General features: G+C 44.4%; 1 protein-coding gene across 4 annotated transcripts; it reads left to right on the top strand.

Moving 5' to 3' along the window:
• Positions 1-217: 217 nt before the first annotated feature.
• On the top strand, positions 218-17,174 carry msrb3 (methionine sulfoxide reductase B3). Of its 4 annotated transcripts, XM_062518697.1 has the most exons (8): positions 235-426; positions 3,613-3,750; positions 4,862-5,041; positions 7,117-7,225; positions 8,184-8,261; positions 9,311-9,339; positions 16,042-16,139; positions 16,256-17,174. In XM_062518697.1, exons 3-8 carry the CDS (start codon positions 4,966-4,968, stop codon positions 16,421-16,423), a joined length of 558 nt encoding a protein of 185 aa, XP_062374681.1. In that variant the 5' UTR covers positions 235-426; positions 3,613-3,750; positions 4,862-4,965; the 3' UTR covers positions 16,424-17,174. The 4 variants fall into 4 exon arrangements, with proteins under 4 accessions (XP_062374677.1, XP_062374681.1, XP_062374679.1 ...); XM_062518695.1 differs by lacking the exon at positions 4,862-5,041 and having other exon boundaries at positions 236-426; XM_062518696.1 differs by lacking the exon at positions 3,613-3,750 and having other exon boundaries at positions 238-426.
• The last annotated feature ends 3,541 nt before the right edge of the window (positions 17,175-20,715 follow it).

Raw genomic sequence — 20,715 nt, 5'->3', positions numbered from 1 at the left:
TTTATAACAATCCACATGGGAAACCTCGTAGGAAAAAGAATGGTTGGAAATGTGTGCTTCTCTGAGTTGAGTGGTTCAGAGAGACCTCAGAGAAAGCGTTTGGGATTCTGTGCTGTCCGGTGTGGTATAGTTTACAGTTTCAGTGATACAAATCTTAAATGTTCTATCTAGACATTTTTCTCCCAAAGAACTCTGCACGGCAATTTGACTGGCTGTCTATGGAGGCTGACCCTCTTGGACATATTTGGAGATTGTTTGGGCGGACGGAGGAATTTCCCATAATGCACTTTCCCACTTGTCATTACCTAAGAAGTACACAAACCAGCGTTTACAGAGCATACCCGTTTCAGCGTCCAATGCACCGGCTCAGAATTGCCAGACACTCTTCTTTCTTCAGTTATATCATATTATTTCAGTTTTTACTCGGTATGTATAATTTTCCTCCAAACATGCTTTACATGACTGTATGGACTACTTTAATTGACAATTTAGGCTACTCTCTTCTTAGGCTATGTAAGCGGTCCTATTATTTTCTGTGACACATGTATTAGTGTGAAGATTCTGTTTAGTTTATAGGAAATATAGCCTATGACATACTATGCGAAATAGCCGTCATTAGAGTCAATGATGGCGAGAAAGTGATAAGGTAATATTTGTCCTTCGTCATTCTTTTAAAGGCAGCGTAGCATGTAGCCTACCCACATAACAACTAGTGAGTAAATATTGCAGTTTTGTGCTTGTATGCTTGGTGAAATATCCTACATAGTCGGTGGGTTAAACAAGAGTCGGAGTAGACACTAGACAGTTGACCCTAGCTTTACGCAAAGTCACTATAGTCCCGTCACAAATATTGGGTTACGTTTCAATATGGCGCACTGGTTGTTTCTTACCCCTCTCGAATGTAACATTATGGTTGGAAACATTGTTTCAAAACCTGACACTTCATTGCAAGATGTAAATAGAGGCAAATCGGAGTTCTTCTAACCTAGCGAAATAGGTTATGTTTGTGACTGTGCGCCATGGTCGTATGCAAGAGGTCTTTGAGGACACTTGCCATAAGGCATTATTAATAGACTCTTAGCTAGGCTACATCAACGTAGTCGCCTACTCCACTGTCATTTGGACTCTGGAAAAAATATTCATCATTGGTCCCTAACTCATTAAAATCATTTGCATTGCATTAATCCTATTTTAACCAAGTCGTCTGATTTTTAACCAAGTAGTCTGTTAGCGAAAAAAGTCAATCAGCCTTGTAATTATAGAACTGACAACCACATAGGCTTACAGTAGACAGTTGTTAATAAGCACATTGCATTCTCCATAATCAAACAGGGTGATTTGGGCTGTAAGCATCATGTAGCCTTGTGTAGGCTATGTTTTGTGTGAGGTTGGAAGTGCTGCTGTGTGCCCATCTGTCAACGACTGACCGACCATTCTAGTGCCAACAGCAAAGAGCTGAGGTTGTCTCATTCTCTATGTTGTAATGGTGTCTATTGTCTTAAACAAAAGCTGCTTTTCACCCTGAATTGTGTCCACTTCACACTGCCCTAATGGGATGTATGATCTGAAATCCAAAAATCTTTTAGTTAGTTATCCAACACAGCTCAAAGGCAAGGCCCAGCTGGAATTCTACCCAAATCTATGGGATTAATGATAATAGAATATTTAGCCTGCATGTGTGAAATAGTTGGCCTGCAAATGTGCTGTTTATCAGCTATCACTATTGGTTATTGTTGTTGTCTGATTATTAAAATGTTCTCCAGTTAACATGGCAATGAATCACTCTACGGAGCTTCTACTGGGATTTCGGTTTTCCCAGTCCATACCTTACTGAATTGGGCCTAGTTTTTTTTTTTATTTATTTACAGATTACAAGTAGGCTATGTTCTGAAATTGCCTTATATGGCAGTATGAAAATCAGCATGAGGCTCTTAGATGTGCCATAAAGGCTGATCCATTTCTTTTTGTTTATATCCACTGATAAACAAACATTTTATTGTTATATTGAAATAAGTCAATGTGATAATGTCTTTGTGACATCATTCTTAACTTGTTTAGTGTCTTTAATGCAAATGTGTGGTGATATGCCTCTTTACCCCATTAAGTAGGCCTAAATTCAGATTCAGGTGTCTGTAAACTGTTCTACACGCTCAAGTATATCTCACAATTGGAATCTCCTGCCATGCTTGCCCAATAGATTAAAGGATTATATTAGCTAACACAAAGAAACAGCTTTTGCAGGCATTTTGTTTGCTGCTACCAAGGCTATCAGGAGTGCTGTGGGTGTAGGTGTTTATGTTTTGCTGCAATATATTTAGTTTCATGGTATATTTCAAAGCAACACAACACGTGCAAGAGCATTTGTGTGAAGTTGTGTTGACTATCAGACCCACAGTGAGGTTGAAGGGTTTCAGAATTACGTTAAGGTCTGAAGACCAATAAATACAAGTGAAGGCACTTTTTCCTCAACTGGTTTGATGTCAGTGTTTATAGAAAATGTCAGTAGTATCGGTTACTAGAGATCATTTAGTCAAGGTGAAATGTAATTGACCATTTACTGAAGATTGTTTTGCCTTTGATTCAGCATGAGGTCCTGTTTCACAAGAGAGCTGTATATCCAGCAGTGGTAGATAAAACATATCTGACTGTGGTTTTGGTATATAATAAAGAAAAAGCCCTATACAGAGAGAGCGAGAGAGTGAGCTGGTAACAGTCTCTTTTAAGATTACTGTTTGGGAAAAATGCTCTAATCCAGTATGACATAGCAGGAAGTAGCAGACGGTCTGCCTAAGCTATTTATAAATACCAGTGGACCTCTGATATTTATTTTTAAAACATGCCTCACTCACAGCCCTCTCTACAGATACATTGATTTAGCCTTGGCTTGGTAATGCAGATCTGCACCTGAATGTTTAGATGAAGGACAGGCATTCAGAGAAGAGAAAAATGCATTATACTCAATTGATCTGACTACATACTGTACATGACTTGTTGTTGTAATTGTAGTTTTATTCTAAGTGTGTGGCATATTATATTTTGTTGAAGATTCATTTTAGTTGTGATGTATGGTAAGCAAGAGTGACGTCTCTTTTATAAACCTGTTTTTTGCTTGCCATAACACGACTATAAGAAATGTGAGGAGTGAAGTCCTGTGCTCAGGTTCATGGCTGGTGAAGCTTCATTTGTTTTGTCAGGTATCATAGGGAAACTCTTGGGAAAAAATACCCTCTGAATTGCGAGGCTGTCTGATGATGCTCTGTATTACTAACAACTACTGGCGCTTCCACCATCCATGCTCTAAAAGGTCCCACTTCATGTAATCTAACCGGCCTCTTATTAGACCTCAACACTTGACATAGAGTCACATTTCTACACTTGTTCCCATTCTCTCTCTCTTTTTTCTGCCTCTCTCCCTCCCTCTCTCTCTCTCTCTCTCTCACATACACACACACACACACACACACACACTTCCTTGTCTCCCTCTCTCTCACATGTGCACACACACACACACACACACACACACAACCACCAGTCCTCATTGTTCCCCCTTATCCCCCTCCACACTTGCGAGTGACGCTGCCCCCCACTCCCTGCCCCCTCTCTGCCCCATAGCTCTTCACGGTCCCTAGGCCTGGATGGCAGCCTCTCTCCTCAGATGCATGGTCCCCATGGCCCCCGTGGCCCTCAGGCACTGCCGGAGCTCCTGTAAGGCCGCCGGGCGTCTCCTGGCTCTGCCCACTGCTGCGCTAGGTACTGTAACCACGGGCTACTAGAACAGGGGGTGCTTATGGGTGGATGGGTGGGGGGTGCTATGAGCGCTCTGGTCAGTCCTTCACATAGCCTGTGATGTAGAGCATAAAGCCATTGGCATGAGATGGACAACTCCAGACTGGCTAGCCAAAGTTATATTCATGTTGGTGTTGGTTGGTGCACAACCCATTTGGAATGAGATGACAAATTGAAGTGCTTCTGGTGCAGTCTTTTCAACTACATCAGTGTTCATTGGAGAAGTCAAGTCTGGAGTTTCCTGCTTTCCTGGCGTACGTTAGCCACACCAGCTGCTTTATCCCCCAGCCTGCAGCCATGTCAACAGGTGCTGCGTTGAATGGATGAAACGGGCATGGGAGCGAGACGGGATCACCTTACGGTCGTCAACAACACTGACACGCGAGCATGCCCTGTTCTGTGGTTGTCTTTTGTGTTGTGCGCACAGCCCCCATTTCATGCAACCCTTTAGTCAAATATTCATGTTCACTGTCTATCACAATTATTTCATCTGCTGTGTCAAAGGTGGATTAGGGCAACTTTGAGCAGTTAGACGTTCGTTCAGTTTGTCTGTTACATCAGAGGTACAGACCAGTCACATACAAACATTGCGCTGCAGTTTCCTGCTGTCTCATTAAAATGTTTATTGTGATGGAGAATGTAATCGGTAAGAAAATCAGTTTTATATCGGGCCTGATTATCGGTCAGTTAATCAGTTAATCACTCTTAACATTTCTCTAATAATTCCTCTCCTCTAACTCATTTTAACAAATTACTCAACCCTATGTACCCAATCAATCTAATCTACCTCCAATCTCCTTACCATTCCCATGGGAACTTGGGAAAAGCCTCTAATATGTGGTGTTCCATTGGGTTGCCTGTGTTGTCATACCGATTGCTCTCCTCCAGCTCTCTCCTGTCCCATCATGACCATGTCATCTTAAACCCCGCCCCTGCATGAATGTCATTGGCCAAGTCCACTGTGCCGCACAGATGGATTGGCCTCCCTTCATGTCTGTCTTTGTAACTGACCGCTGTATTGACCTGTGTTGTGTTTTTCTCTCCTTCCTCTGCCTTGCCTCTGTTTGTGTTGTAGCGTGAGCAGCAGCGCCCCCCAGTGGGGTGTTTTGTGGGCGCGTGTCATTGCGCTCTCTGTCCATAGCAACAGCAGCAGCAACAGCAGCAGCAACAGCAGCAGCGATGTCAGGATTCAATCTGCTGCACCTGGTGACCAAGAGCCAGCCCGTGGCTCTCAAATCCTGCGGGCTCCCCTCAGGTCCACTGGATGCTCTGTGTGTGTGTGTGCGCGTTTGTGTGTGTGTGCGTGTGAGCGGGCTCTGCGCTGCTTTTCCGAGCTCTAATACACACCTCCCTGTGTGAGCACAAGAGTGTATTTCTGTCTTTTTGTTTTGCTGGAGTTGCTGTTTGATTGGTCATCTGCAGGGAAACACTACCCAAAGTAACCCATACCTCTCAATGATGAGTAAACATCTAAAAAAGAAGCTTTATTCCAGTTGTTGTAGAAGTGTCAATTCAATTGGGTCAATTTCTTCAGATCAGACCTTTATTCAGTTATCAGTCAATTTTATTGCCTCAAACCAATGATTGATTCAGGCCAACGGCAGTAAGTGGACGGTCCACCCTCCACTCTCCTCAGAGCCTCAGTAGATGTGTGGTGCGGTGTGGTGTTTCCCTGCTGCTGCCGCCTCCTCAGGTTTGGGCGTCTCATTCTCTGTTCTGCCCGCTGGAGATCTCTGGTGCTTCTGGACTAACACTAACACAACATTTGCTTTCTAAAAAGAGCTTGCATGCACACCCCAGTTCCCTCTAACTTTCTCCCTAATGCAGTGAGGATTATTCAGCATTACATAACCGCTGGAACACCGAGGTATTCAAACCGATTACTCGATGTAATGTGTGTCCGAAGTGTGAAGTGCATTTTGACATGCCTTCAGTAGTAGTATAGTAAAATGATAACTAATTATAATTTCTCATTGTAATCTATAAACAGTCGTCATTTAAACAGAGCCTTTCACCTTGTGCTGTTCTACTCTTAGTGGGTGAGTAGAGCTTAAGAAGGAAATGGGTGAAACCAAGGCAGCGCCAAGATTAAGCCCATTTGACAAGTTCAAATGAGCAAGGGCCATTAAGAAAGTACTCGCTCACAATCTGTAACAGATGTCTGTACATAAGGTTCAAAGGTGATTTTCTAAATACTGCAGGAGTGAATTGTATAAGGAAAAGAACTTCTGTGCTATTTCATTCTGTTGCCAAATGGCATTATTCCTCACATAGATTCACCAGCAACGTACTCAGTTTTAAAATGACACTGTTTAACTGAATGACTCCTGAAATCCCTCACAACTAAGAGCCCTTCCAGCGATGTCTCAGAAATGTTCTCACCTCCTAATCGCTTTTGGTTGACAGACAGTTACAGTGGCTTTGTCTGTGCAGTGAATTTGTCTCTGCTAACACACACTGCCCCCTTGTGGAACATTTGAGCACCTCCACAGTTTTGTCACTAGAGGTCAGCATTGTCACAGCAAGAACTGAAAGTGTTTCCTAACCATGGAGTGATTGCAACAGCAGAAGCAGCGGTCTGGATAACATTGCTGCTCCTGTGTCCTATCATCACAGTGTTGAGAGATCTACAATCTATCCCACTAAATTGTCTTGAACTGCTCCTTGCTGAGTTCTTTGGCTGTAGCACATCTCCCCCTCTCTACACAGGCTTGTAGGCATCTTGGCAGTTGTAGGACTGAGCAGTGCAATTATACACCCCCACCCAGACAGGAGTCAATATCAGGCTTTCAGAACTGAGTTTTGCCAACCAGCCAATACATATCCAAAATGAGTGTGCAGTAATACCCTTTGATATTATCATGGTTGCCATAGCACACCGCAGGCAAGCAGATATCTTTCAAAAGGAGTTCTGGCTCACATATAGGCTTGTTTGTTGGCGCACAAGTACACGCACTGCTTGGGGATGAACATGCAATGTCAAAGAGTGCTTCTTATTATTATCTTTAAGCCTTGCAAAATGCACCTTTTAATTTAGATTTATGGTATGTTTATTTATTTATTTATTTTAAGAAATGCCTTTGTGGGTTTATTGTGTGACCTTGCTTGTATTTGTCAGTGCTTTTTTGTCCATGCTTCATATTGACTCTTGCCTGGAAGACCACTGTGTGAGAAACCCTGAACATTGCACTTTAGCACTGCTATATGAAGTGTGTGTGTGTGTGTGTGTGTGTGTGTCTGTGTGTGTGTTTGTATTTGAGTTTGAGAGAGTGTGTGTTCCCATGAGCCGCTGTCGCTACGTAACTCTCGCTGTGAAATCTTCCCGTACAGGAACATGCCGCAGCAAGAAGACGTGGCCGGTCACCTTCCCCAAGGAGGATCTGAGGAAGAGACTGACGCCCGAGCAGTACCATGTCACCCAGGAGAAAGGAACAGAGAGGTCCGGAGCCCTAGCCTGACTCTGCCACCCTCTCTCTCTCTCTCTCTCTCTCTCTCTCTGCCTTTCATGTCCAAGGCTTTCCAACAAGCTAAAAAATCCACTCTCGCCGTTCCCTGGTCCTCCTTTTAAAAACGCCCGTCGTAAAATGTTGTTGTGCATATTGGCTGTTCTTTTTATTTGGGGGTAAACAAGCACCCTATTCACTTCCACTGGCACCGTAAAAGACCTTGAAATTTCCACCCCGGTTCAAGCCGTGGCGTTTTTTTTTGCGCGGTGCGCCGGGCTGCCGGTGGGCCGAGGGGCGACTCGAGCGTGCCAGTGGCAGTGGGAAAAGTGCGGTTAGCCCCAAATGAGAGAGAACTCTGTGACTCCCCTCCCGACTCCCTGGCTGTGGTCGTGCACACGTGGGAAAGGCATTTATCGGCTCATTGGCAGGAGGAATGTGAAAAATGCCCAGCGACTGGCCCTAAGCGCGCTGGCGGCCGCCGGAGCAGCCCCTGCCCTCGCTAAAGGCTGGGCCTTCCGCATGACTTCCCGCTGGTGTTTGCTTGTGGCTCACAGCGCTTTGGCCTCCTCTCCCTATCTGCGCCAGTTGGAGTGGGCTTGTTTATGTACAGGCCTGCGGTCGGCCGCCTCAGGGTCCCTCTCCTCCAGATATATCAGGACACTGGCCGCTGACGTCCGCGCTGGTACTCAAGGCGTAGCTCCATTCAAATGAGTGGGGTTGGTGCCCTCTGTGCACCAAGAGTGCCCGAAAAACAAATGATAGTCTTGTTGGATGGGAGTCTTATGTGGATAAATGTAATGCTGCTAAAGGATTCTGTATGTTCTTTTACAATAACAGGAGTCTAGTTACAGTAATGATAATATACAAGCAACTAAGGTCCTAAAAGTGTTCCTGGATGTCCATTCAAATGAGTTGACTAGGGTGTTTCTGCTCTCTCTCACTTGTCTTTAGTGCCTTCACTGGAGAGTACGCCCACAGCAAAGAGGAGGGGACCTACACCTGCATCGTCTGTGGCGCCCCGCTCTTCGCGTGAGTCCAACGGCCCCTCAGCACACGCACAGGAACCTCTTCATGCCCTCCATATAGCTGGGCCTGCCATTGAAGCTGTAGTTTGCACACATAATGCCTTAGCTACAGTATGTGCTCCGCGGGCGTCACAAGGTGGCACTGAAACGGCTCCGCCGGGGAACCGGATGCAATCATCCTGTTACACATTGCACTGGGGTCAGCAAATGATTGACCACCACACTGGTCTCAGGCGCTCCAGGGGAGAGGTGCTACAGCTCCGTATGTGTGTGTGTGTGTGTATGTGTGTATGTGGAGGGGAGTTGGGGGGTGCACGTACCTTCTCCTCTTGAATCTGGAGATCAGAGAGTGTGGGCCCACTCCCCGAGCGACTGTCCCGCTCTCCTCAGCTCCCTAATTGGTTCAAGCGGGGGTCTCTCCTCCACGCGGCCCGGCCCAGCCCAGCCCAGCCCGGCCCAGTAGGTTCCGGCCCAGCTGTGGTTCGCTCCGCTCTGCGCCAATGCGGGGAGGGTTAACTCCACCTGACAGCACGTCAGGCCCATCTCAGGAGCGATTACCAGGTCGCAATTTTCCCACAGCTCGCTGGAGAGCTTCAAAGGGGGCTGAATTTACGGCCGCCGTTAGCCCATATCTTAGGCTCGCCGCTCCCAGAGGAGACGTGTGTTTTTCTCCCCCGCCGCCCCCCCACCACCTCTCCACTCTCCTGCTGTAAGAGCGCACAAATTGCCCGCTTATTGTGCGCCAGATATCTTCCGCATTTCTCTCTTTTTTTTACCCCCTCTCACCTCTCAAGGGGCCAAAAAATATGGAGGAAAATGAAACACCCCAGGGATACAGGCCCTTTTGACAGACAGTTCACTATGGTCTGAGTCCCCCAGAACACACACACACACACACACACACACAATGTGCTTCAATTGAAATTGAAGTTTCTGTTTCTTCTAGCCAAACAGGAAATATTGATTCTGAGTCATGGTCATTTATTGCCATTTATAGCTGTGCATTCAAACAGGATGGCTTTTTGAAACCTCTTTATTTTTGATGCATTGCAGGTCAGATAAGAAATTTGACTCGGGATCAGGTATGTAAACCCTCTGCTCCTCGGCTTATGGAAACTAATTCAAACAGATTACATCCATATGACATGTGATTGCAGAGAAGCCAGTATTTCTGCTGTAGATCATCCTCCAGCGCTGAGACTGGCTCTGGGGACTCGTGACTTCATTCCTCTCAGATACAAGTGTGTGCTTGTGCATGTATGAAAACGTGTGTCTGTCAATGTAAAGATACTAAAGAAGCTAAATTAGCATCTGTTGCTAAACTCCACTAGTCTCCGGGCTCATGTAGGAAGAGAGCGCCTTCTCCCGTCTGTGGGAGGTGCCCACAGGAGGGGGAAAGATGGGGTAACATTCTTGGTAGGCAGACACATGCCTCTCTTTGATTATCTGAATCAGTAAAGTAAAATCATCTGTGGAAATTACGGCATTAGTCGACTCGGCAAACATGTCCATGTTATTGTCTGCCCCTTTGGTGAAAGTCTGAGTCGAAATGCAGTCATAGCTGTTGCATCTGCTCCCAAGGTGGAGGTAATGGACTGAGACCACATACAGTTTATACTACACATAAGCCAGACAGCTCTCTCTCTCTCTCTCTCTCTCTCTCTCTCTCCCTCTTTCATTCCCTTTCTTTTTGACTTGGGTGAGTAGACAGCTTGACCCCGCGGCCCCTTTCTGGTTGATTGCAGGGATGAGTGTGTACCCGGTCAGCTGTCTAATGGCCGCTCAGAGTGGGCAAAAAAGGCCTCCATGCTTATTAATCAATCTGTGAATTACACCACTAACACAAAATAGCGACCGTGACTTAAGGAGCTTAAAATATTTCCCCAAAGTTATTTTAATGAAGGCTATCTCTTCCTCTGTGATTAGTTTATTGGCTGTAAACGCTGGGGATCTGTCAGTTGTAATCCGCTGGAATGTCTTGCTCTCTTAATTGTGCAGGTTTTTGACATCAAACAGGATTGCAAATGCATCTTTCTTTGCAATTAGGGAATAACTTCACAGAGCTATGTGTGATGTCAGGGTTAAAAATAGACACAAGCAAGAGTCACTCAGTAAGTAATTGCCGAGGTTGACCTCTGCAACCCAAGGAAACGGTTCTAGTTTTCTATTTAGGCTACAAGTAGAGAATTAACAGTCTATTTATAAACTACTTTGGTAATGTATATGCCGTGTGAAGGATCCACTCTGGTGCAGTACTCAATACAAAAACACTGTTAATTAATATAAATCCAATATTGAGGATTATTTAGGGTATAGTACAAGAGTTTTAAATCAGAGAAGTGCTTCTCTTTTTTGTTCTACAAACCTCCTAAATGTAAATCCCATAATTAACATGGACATGGTGGGGAAGACAAAAATCGGTTAAAAACACACCAAGGGGTTGTGTGTCTATGTGTGTGCGCGTGTCTGTGTTTGTGTGTGTGTGTGTGCTCATGCTCAGGTCTGTTTGTGTGTGATGGTGTGTGTGTGTGTGTGATAGTGTGTGTGTGTGTGTGTGATGGTGTGTGTGATGGTGTGTGTGTGTGTGTGATGGTGTGTGTGTGTGTGATGGTGTGTGTGTGTGATAGTGTGTGTGTGTGTGTGATGGTGTGTGTGTGATGGTGTGTGTGTGTGTGTGTGTGTGATGGTGGAGGGTGTGTGTGTGATGGTGTGTGTGATGGTGTGTGTGTGATGGTGTGTGTGTGTGTGTGTGTGTGATGGTGTGTGTGTGTGTGTGTGTGTGTGTGATGGTGGAGGGTGTGCTGAGCGGAGCGTGGTGGTGAGCCCGTGGCGTGGCGTGAGGGGTGAGCTGGTGTGCTGGGTGACGGAGGTCTTCTCCAGGCGTCTCCTGTGTGCTGCAGGCCGCCACTGACAGCCCTGATGCATCACGCCGGCCTGCCCTGCCCTCGCCTGACTAAACAGTTCCCTCTCCGAGTGGCACCGACTATCTGACCCACGTAAATACAGGGATCAGGAAATGGAAAGGGCTGCATTGGAGGGGTGTGTGTGTGTGTGGTTGTGTGCACATACCTGTGCATGTGTGTGCGCGTGTCTGTTTTTGTGTGGGTGTCTGTTTTCTTTGTGTGTGTGTGAGTGTGTCTGTTTTGCTGGAGGGCTCCCATGGCTTTGAGGCTTTTTATGAAGCAAAACTTTGCAATCAAAAATGAGCAAATGCATTAATCATTTAATGGACATGAAAGTTCTTCATTGATAGTTTGTCAACTTGCCTGGAAGCTCCACTTATCTGTGTGTGTGTGTGTGTGTGTGTGTGTGTGTGTGTGTGTGTGTGTGTGTGTGTGTGTGTGTGTGTGTGTGTGTGTGTGTGTGTGTGTGTGTGTGTGTGTGTGTGTGTGTGTGTGTGTGTGTGTGTGTGTGTGTGTGTGAGTGAGCATGCATGTGTCGGCACAGTGAGTATCTCATTGATCTGTTTTGCAGTCATACCAAAGAGACAGTACTTGATGCATTCAAGACTTTAATTAAAAATTGAAGAGAAAGAATCCTCTGCTTTCTTAAAGAGAAGAACAAAATGCTCCCATTTTTTTTTCTGTCTAAAGACAGTATGCTGGTTACCCCTGGCTGAGAGGCATTGTCTCTGTGAAGTTGTCACATGTTAATGCTCATTCATCAGACCGCTATATCGAGCACTTCAATCCCATTGGACTCATACTCTGGTATATCAAAGAGTTTTAGTGTTGAGTTAGCTTGAAACTATGCCATGTGCAAAAGCTGTTGTGAATGCTTTAAATCTCTTTCCAGCAGCCATGATAAGTTTACTGTGTGTGAAAGGAATATGAATGTCATATGCATATATGTCTGCAACCACTCAAATCAAAGCACAGTTGACCCAGTCCTTTGGTACTGCAAAAAGATCTGCCATTGTTATAATTATGTCATTTATCTAGTATCAGATGCTTTGGGGAACTCTGCTGGAGGATTTTGCCTGTGTTGTTTTTATGAGTGTTTTTTTCTGTTTCATGTTTCCCCCACCCCCGCACTGACACGAGCCAAACTTCTAGGAACACAGACACTGCCCCCGTGCTTACCAGACTCGTGCCGACTCCGTTTCCTGTTTTCGCTCGAAAACATTTTTTCTTGGCCGCACGGGTGTCCGCTCGGGCCCCGCGCTGTCGCCTCGCAGCCCTAGAGCCGCGCTGTGCCGCGCCGCGCCGCACGGTGTGGTAACCATCCGCCGGGATGCTCCTGCTCTGAGTCATAGGATTCTTGTGCTCCTTGGAGAATTTCCTGTTCCTGAGTGGAATTCTGTGGCTTTGTAGTTGTGGCCAACCATCCCCTCCCTCAGTTTGGGAGCGCCAGGGGGAACAGAGGGGGGAGAGAGACGGCTCAGGCCAGAGGGTTTTATTTTTCTGGAGGGGCTGGGTGCGGAGCAGGGGTAGGGGAGTGCTGCTGGTGCTGGGGTGGTCGTCTGCTGCTTCTCCAGAGTGCCACAGAGAGTCTAGAGGAGAGCCAACTTGTGTGATCTTCACAAAACATCACATTTCAGTCATTTTAAAACTGTTTAACTCTGTTTAAATATTTAGGGTACAAAATTCAGATTATTTTTCAATGCTCTAACTCCATTTATAAAAGCCATTTGTAGATATACTTCAAACTGTGACTGAAAATCAATTACTGAAGCATTGTGATCAGCATTGTCCATAGATTTTCGCTGATGTTTAGAGGGATGGGAGGGCCATAGTAGACCTTGCACTTCTTGAAATAGTCAATGGTAGATTGTGCAGTGTGTTTTTTGATCATTATCCTAGAAACCATCTTTTCATCTTGAGTTTTTTTTTACGCACAGTGTGATGTTTGCTTCCAGAAATTGCTAGTATAATTGAACCCATTATTCTTTGAAAGTGAAATATTCCCCATGCAACACAAGCCATGAGCATGACCAATCTACCACTGTGCTGAACAGAACAGCAGAGCTGTTTTTGTGAAATTAGGCACCTATTTTTTTTTCTCCAGACATACCTTTGTTCATTGCAGCTAAAAATGCTTAATCAGGCCACAAGCCTGATTCCAAAGTTTGTGGTGAGGACACAGAAAACATTTTCTTCTGATGATTCATGTGTAAATGCTATATTTGTCACTGCATAGTAGAACAAGTGCTTCCCCACTCCAGAGTCTGCCAAAACTACCGGAGAGTCTTTTGTAGTCAGATAGGAGTTTGTATGTGCCTTTCTAGTAATTTTATGAGCATACCTCACCCTGACTGCTATCGGTCCTGTTAATTGCCATTTCTATGGTAATTGTCATTTTCTTTGCCAATTGTAATGCAAACTAAGCAAATGGCTACCTGAAAAAGCTTTTTTGCTCGGCACTCCTTTCCTTTTTCTCAAATTCTCAACTCCAAAATTGTGCAAAAGATAAATAGTACACTAATCTTGCTTCAGATGTTGGAAGCAATGTGTATCTTTAACTTAATTCTCCTTTAGAGAGTTCGTCTTCTTCCCACTTCACCCAGTAACATACATTTTTGCCAGGGCTGCCCAAACTATTACATGCCACGGTGCATTCAGTCATCCAGTATAGCACACCTGTATGTAGACATGTATTAAACCTTGGCAGATGTGCACTGACATGCCTTTGGACAAAAACAGTTACAAGTATATGGCACTGCATAAAAATGAACACCAAACATGTTATTGGTGTCTAAGATGCCGGGTTAAAGGCAAGACAAGCCAGAAAATAAGTAGGAACCTTTTTCTTGTTTATTTGTGAGCCTCCCATCTCGTCCGTGCCTTGTTTCCTAAATAACTTTGGGTTTTTGCGCATATTTTGAATGAGGTTTCCAAGGCAGAGGAGAACTGGGATGTGTGTGAGGGCTAGGTGGCCAACAGGGTCAGGAATTCTTTTCACTCGTATTGGTTTACATATCTTTGGCCTGTTTCTTTTTTTCTCTCCAAGGAAGCCATGTGGACATATTTTGGGATGTGGTATGATGTAATCCAACCTGGCCTGCAGCTTTTGTGCTCAGGGATTTGTTGCTATTTGTTGCTAAGGTTTGCTATCGACCACCATGTGATGATAAAACAAGGAATGTAGCAATTTTCGGTTCCACAATGTCTTTTACAAGGCAGTAACATTTTAACTGGTACAGTTTGCACTGAAATAGCAAGCCATCTGCTGAAATGGATTTTTTTGCTTTGAATAAAATCAGTATGAATCTGTGTCTCCAGAATTCACAGATTGTCCATAACGATGTCTGCCCGTGGAAGTCCTCTGCTTGAAACACGCCCAGCAGTGAAATAATGAACCCTCAAATGAACGCTCCCCTCCAAACTGGTCCCCCTTGTTTTTAGACATGTCCACTAGGCTGTGTGCAGTCATGCAGGTCCTGTTAAGTCCTTATTGCAACAACATGTACAGTATGCGCACACATCCTCCGCCTCTCCCCCACTCTCTGTTGGGTGCCATATGATCTCCATCTAATCCAGGAACATGGCGCACTTGTCCCAGGTCTGTGGGCTAAGCCTGAGATGCGGCGAGCCTCTCTCCGAGTGTCCCGGCGCTCCGCTACTCCCCCCAGGCCCTCCGGCTAAGGAGGAGGACGTGACCAGCGGGACCACCCATGAGTGCTCTTAGGGGATTTCTGGGCCTCGCTGACCTCTGCAGGGTCGGGGGGGTCAGCAGGATGAAAGGACGAGGAGTGAACGCAAATACAGTTTTGCGGCGCTCAGGATTACGCCGGCCGTCTCTGACCTCCCGTGTTTTACGAGCTTTGCTCTGGAAACCACGCAGGAGAGTTTGTGTGTTTGGGCAAGGAGGGTCTGTCAAGGGTTAATTAGCAGAGCTGCTCTGTCTTTATAGTGAAAGGAGATGAAATGGGACACAAAATCAATGTCTAACATTAGTGATTCACTTGTGACTGGGACTTGTGATTTGTGAGTGTGCCAGTTTGCCAGTGCATTGTGCCTTTCTGAGTTCCAGTACCATGTGTGTGTGTGTTTTTATTATATTTGGAGATTCCTTTTCTCTTACTGGGCCAGCGTTCATACCCCCTCAGTCCTGTCTCTCTGCAGTGAATGTGTTTTATGTTTAATGAAGTTCATGGCTGCGTCTCACTCTTTAATTATGAGGAAGGCAGGGATCTCCTTAAGAAATGAAAGGGAAGCTTGAGGGGGGTGTGACTGGGCGTCTAGCTGGAATGAACTACAAAAATAAACCTTCAGCAGTGGCTTGGCAGCACCGGAGAATGGGGAGCTTGTCCTAGAGACTGAATGCTGAAAACCTGAGGAAGCAGCCAAGAAGTATCAAGGGGAATCCATCCACTGTGTGCTCACATTCCTGCAGCAAGAGAACACACACACACACACACACACACACACACACACACACATTCAGAGAGAGTTCTGTACATGCCAATATATTCAGGTGGGAATGTCCTGGCAGGCCTGCAGGTTTGGCGTTATCAGGCATACTTGAGCATGTGTAGCTCAGCGCCAGCAGCATGTGGGCTCAGGTAGCTGTGTTTGGAGCAGACTGGCGCAAAGAGCTTCTTTATCCCAGACCTGCCACCCACTGAACACCATAGTGCGTACACACAGGGGTTCAGTGGGTTTTTGACATTTCTACATACTGAAGGCACGCTCGTTAAAAGTGCAAGAATGTGCTAAACATGATAGTCATTTGTAGTGGTCTATTTATTTGACCAGGCAAGGACATGCTGCTCTAGAACTGTCATTTGTTTACTTTCTTGCATTCTGGGCCCATGAAAGCGCTTGTTTATACTTCCATTACAGGATGGCCATCCTTCTTTGATCATATTAAGAAGGAGTCCATAAGCGTCACAGATGACTTCTCCTACGGCATGCACCGCGTGGAGACCACCTGTAGTCAGGTGAGCCCCCCCCCACCCCCCCGTCTCTGCTCTCACTATAGATACCAAACCAACATTCACCCTTGTGCTTCACTCACCCATCTGTTTGTTTGTTTGTTTGTGGCATGTCACTATAGTGTGGCGCTCACCTGGGACACCTATTTGACGATGGGCCGCGGCCGACAGGGAAGCGCTACTGCATCAACTCGGCTTCGCTGGGCTTCCAGCCAAAGGACGCGGCCGCAGCCTCGAGCGCCGGGGCAGCCGCCGCAGAGGCCCCCTCCTCCAGCAAGAGCGAGCTGTGAGCGGCCCAGTGGACCGGCCCCCACAGCGTCCCTACCGTAGCCCCATACAATACGACATGTAAGCCTACACTCCAACAACTATAGCATCATAGCATCACCCAACGTTATGCGACATCATCTACTCCGGCCGTTACTAAGCCAGCCATCCGAGCTTGAGGAGGAGGAGGATGGAATCAACAAGCCTGCACTCAGCACCATTATTATGGCCTTGTCTAAAGCTGCCCTACCAGCTGATGCTTACTGCCTATAAAACTACCTAAACTCCTCCAGCCTGACGTGTGGAGACGTCTGCGGAGAGAAACAGGATCCCACTGTCACTCTGCTTAAGAGTGCTCAATAGAGGTTTTGATAGTGCACGTCTGTGAGCTGTGATATTTTCTTCTCGGAGATATAGTGAAAGCCCTTTGTTTGGAAATGAATTATGTATGTGTATTTTCTCAGAGCAACGTGTTATTTTTGAAGTGAAATTTGATACCTAGAGGTTGGCGGTTTAGGGAAAATGCTATGCAAGTGCTCCTGTGAGCGGTAAAATAAGCATCAAGCAGAGAACAAAGCATTCTTTCAAATAAAACGTAACAGATGACAACTGTTTAGTCTGAACACAAATGTAGCCTGGCTTTTAAGGGTGGGCCATATTTTTTTTTTCTTCTCTCGACTCCATCTCTTGGTGCCTCCCGCTCCGGGTTGAGTATATTCAGGGTTTTGATTCATCAGTTGTGTTGACATATATATATACAGTGCCTATAGAAAGTCATCATACCCTTTTGAAATAGTTACTTTTTTTGTCTTACAGCCTGAAATCAAAACCCATTTTAAAAAAAATCTTTTCCAGTTTTATTAACAAATTTAGCTGTACAACATCAAAATAATGAAAAAAAAGTAAACAGTTCTGAAAATTAATAAAAAATGAAAAACTAGAATAACAAGGTTGGAAAAGTCATCATACCCCTGACTTAATACTTTGTAAAGCTTCCTTTTGCTTTCATTACAGCCATCAATCTGTTTGGATATGTCTGTATTATAGCTTTGCACACCTAGATAGGGGAATATTTGCCCAATTTTCCGTACAGAAATGTTAAAATTTAGTCAAATTCTGTAGGGAATGGCGATAGACTGCTCTCTTCAAGTCAATCCACAGATTTTCTATAGGATTTAAGTCAGGGCTCTGACTTTGCCACTCAAGGATATTCACCATCCTATCCTTAAGCCACTGCTTTGTTCTTTTGGCAGTATGTTTAAGATTATTGTCGTGTTGGAAGGCGAATGACCTCCCCATCCTCAGCTGTCTAGGAGAGGGACGCAGGTTTTCCTTAAGAATGTGGGTGTACTTGGCAGCATCCATTTTCCCTTCTATCCTGACCAATTGCCCAGTTCCTGCTGAAAAGAAACATCCCCACAACATAATGTTGCCCCCACCATGCTTCACACTAGGTATGGTGTGTTTTGGGAGGTGTACTGTGTTGGTTTTCGCCAAACATTGCGCTTGGAGTTCAGTGCAAAAACACATCTGGAATATTCTGCTACCATGTGGAAAAAGCTTATATGGTCAGATGAGACTAAGATCGAACTTTTTGGAGACTAAGATTGAAGTTTTTGGACTGAGCTCCAGGCGCTAACCAAACACAGTATACACACCCAAACACACCCAAAACACACCATACCTACTTTGAAGCATGGTGGGGGCAACATTATGTTTTGGGGATGTTTCTCTTCAGCGGGGACTGGGCAATTGGTCAGGATAGAAGGGAAAATGGATGCTGCCAAGTACACCAAAATTCTTGAGGAAAACCTGCGTCCCTCTCCTAAACAGCTGAGGATGGGGAGGTCATTCGCCTTCCAACACGACAATAATCTTAAACATACTGCCAAAAGAACAAAGCAGTGGCTTAAGGATAGGATGGTGAATATCCTTGAGTGGCAAAGTCAGAGCCCTGACTTAAATCCTATAGAAAATATGTGGATTGACTTGAAGAGAGCAGTCTATGGCCATTCCCTACAGAATTTGACTAAATTTTAACATTTCTGTACGGAAAATTGGGCAAATATTCCCCTATCTAGGTGTGCAAAGCTATAATACAGACATATCCAAACAGATTGATGGCTGTAATAAAAGCAAAAGGAAGCTTTACAAAGTATTAAGTCAGGGGTATGATGACTTTTCCAACCCTGTTATTCTAGTTTTTCATTTTTTATTAATTTTCAGAATTGTTGAGTTTTTTTTCATTATTTTGATGTTGTACAGCTACATTTGTAAATAAAACTGGAAAAGATTTTTTTTTAAATGGGTTTTGATTTCAGGCTGTAAGACAAAAAAGGTAACTATTTCAAAAGGGTATGATAACTTTCTATAGGCACTGTATATATATATATATATATTTAAAAAGAGTTATCAAATAAAAGTTAGTAGAAGCACCTTGATACAAAACCCTGTTTGTTTTGTGAGTTTGTCAGTTGCCAGTTCTAGTGATTCAGTTCTAGTCTCCATTTTTATTTGGGTAATATAGGGTGATACGGTTTCAGTAATATACGGTGTGTTTGTAAACAATTTGTGATTTTTGTGATTTATTTTATTATGATACACTTACTGTATAGCCTACTATAACCTCATACGCTGTAAACAAATAGTGCAACTGCAGCCAGTGCAGAGGGAAGTGGATTTTCTGCAGACCTTATTAAAGCAATGCACAGAACGGCTGCTCAGGAGACATTGCATTGGGTGAGTATAACATTGATATTTCCCCTGTGACTAAAGTGAATGCATCAGCCTTGAAAATAAAGAGCAGTGGAAGAGAAGTTCATCCACAGGTCAGTACCAGGAAAGGGTGTTGTCCTTGCCACAGCTTTAAGTGGTATGGATTTTCTTTTGTAATTATTGAAATGCCAACTCATTGTGACTTAGTGCTATTGTAATTGCATAAACGCATTTACCAACACTGTAGTCTACAATATAAGACTGTGTGTGTGTAAGAGAGAGAGAGAACATAATGGGATCTTAGGCTGTGGGCACAAGCAAATGGAAATGAGCACACATGTCATCTGCAAACTGTAGGTACCTACCACTTACTTAACCGTCTGCGTGTGTAATTATGAAATGTCAAACACATCCCTTTTTGGTGACAGATTTAACCCAAGGAAGAAATTAACTTGCTGGTAACTCCGAGGTTGCTGTAAGTGTTTGGCTCCATGAAGTGTTTGGGGTTTGTTTTGTGTAGCATCTCCATGGAAACAACCTTGGAATGTGACATTGTTCTCAGCTTAATTCCATTTGATAGATCGCCCTCATATAATTTGCTTGCATCAGCTTGCATACTCAACCGAACTCTCCGTCTTCCTGATTTAGTTGTCTGTGCTGATAAGATTATGTCTGTGTAGTAGATATTTAACATTCAAATGGAGGTTAAAAAGGACTGTCATAGACATACAATTTCAGATCTTGATTTAACAAATCCTTGACATCTATACATTTATTTATACATTGAAGTACACTCTTGATATTCCATTAATTTACACAAATAAGATGCATGTCTTTGGGTGACAAGTGAAAGATAATGATACTGTTTCAGAATCACTCCAGTGCCTTACAGTGACAACCTGTACTTTGGTTGAGCCTTTTTCACTGTATAGGAAATGGCTAAAACCGTCTCAGCCTCAGTTAAAGTGGCGTTGCATTTCATTGGTGTTTCATGCATGACTCTTAGCATAAATCTGCAGTGGTGCAACAAACCACATGGCTTGCGAGAGTTCCTTGCCACCAGCTCTGTCTACTGGCCCTTGCTCTGATTCGACCTGTTTTCCCTTCTTCTTTGATGCCCCTGCTGCAAGACGTAGCAGTGCAACTGGTCCTAAGATCAAACCCGCTGCCTGGCATTGATCTCTCTCCTGTCTCTCCTCCTCTGCACCATCCACTGCTCTACTCACCATCTCATATACTCTCTGCTGCAAGACTCACACACTCCGTTCAATTCAGTGAGCTTTACTGGCATGACTGTACACTTTACAATGTTGCCAAAGCAGTTATTACATCGAGAAGAAAACATTATTAGCAATTAATAGTAATAATAATTGACATGGACTATAGAGAATAATAATAATAATAATAATAATAATAGAACATTAGAACACACATACACTAACACACAGTAGAAATGGAGAAAGAAAAATATTTATAGATGAAATATTAAATAAAATCAAATTTGTGGTAGATTTTGCCTAATGGCTGTCTCTTGCTTTATGGCATTCTGTGACATATTGTGCCGCTAGTAAGGTACACTCTACTCTTTTCCTCATATGCT

This window comes from Sardina pilchardus, chromosome 17 (genome assembly GCF_963854185.1).
Source record: "Sardina pilchardus chromosome 17, fSarPil1.1, whole genome shotgun sequence".
Taxonomy (NCBI): domain Eukaryota; kingdom Metazoa; phylum Chordata; class Actinopteri; order Clupeiformes; family Clupeidae; genus Sardina; species Sardina pilchardus.
This window is presented reverse-complemented; position numbering and strand designations above follow the sequence as displayed.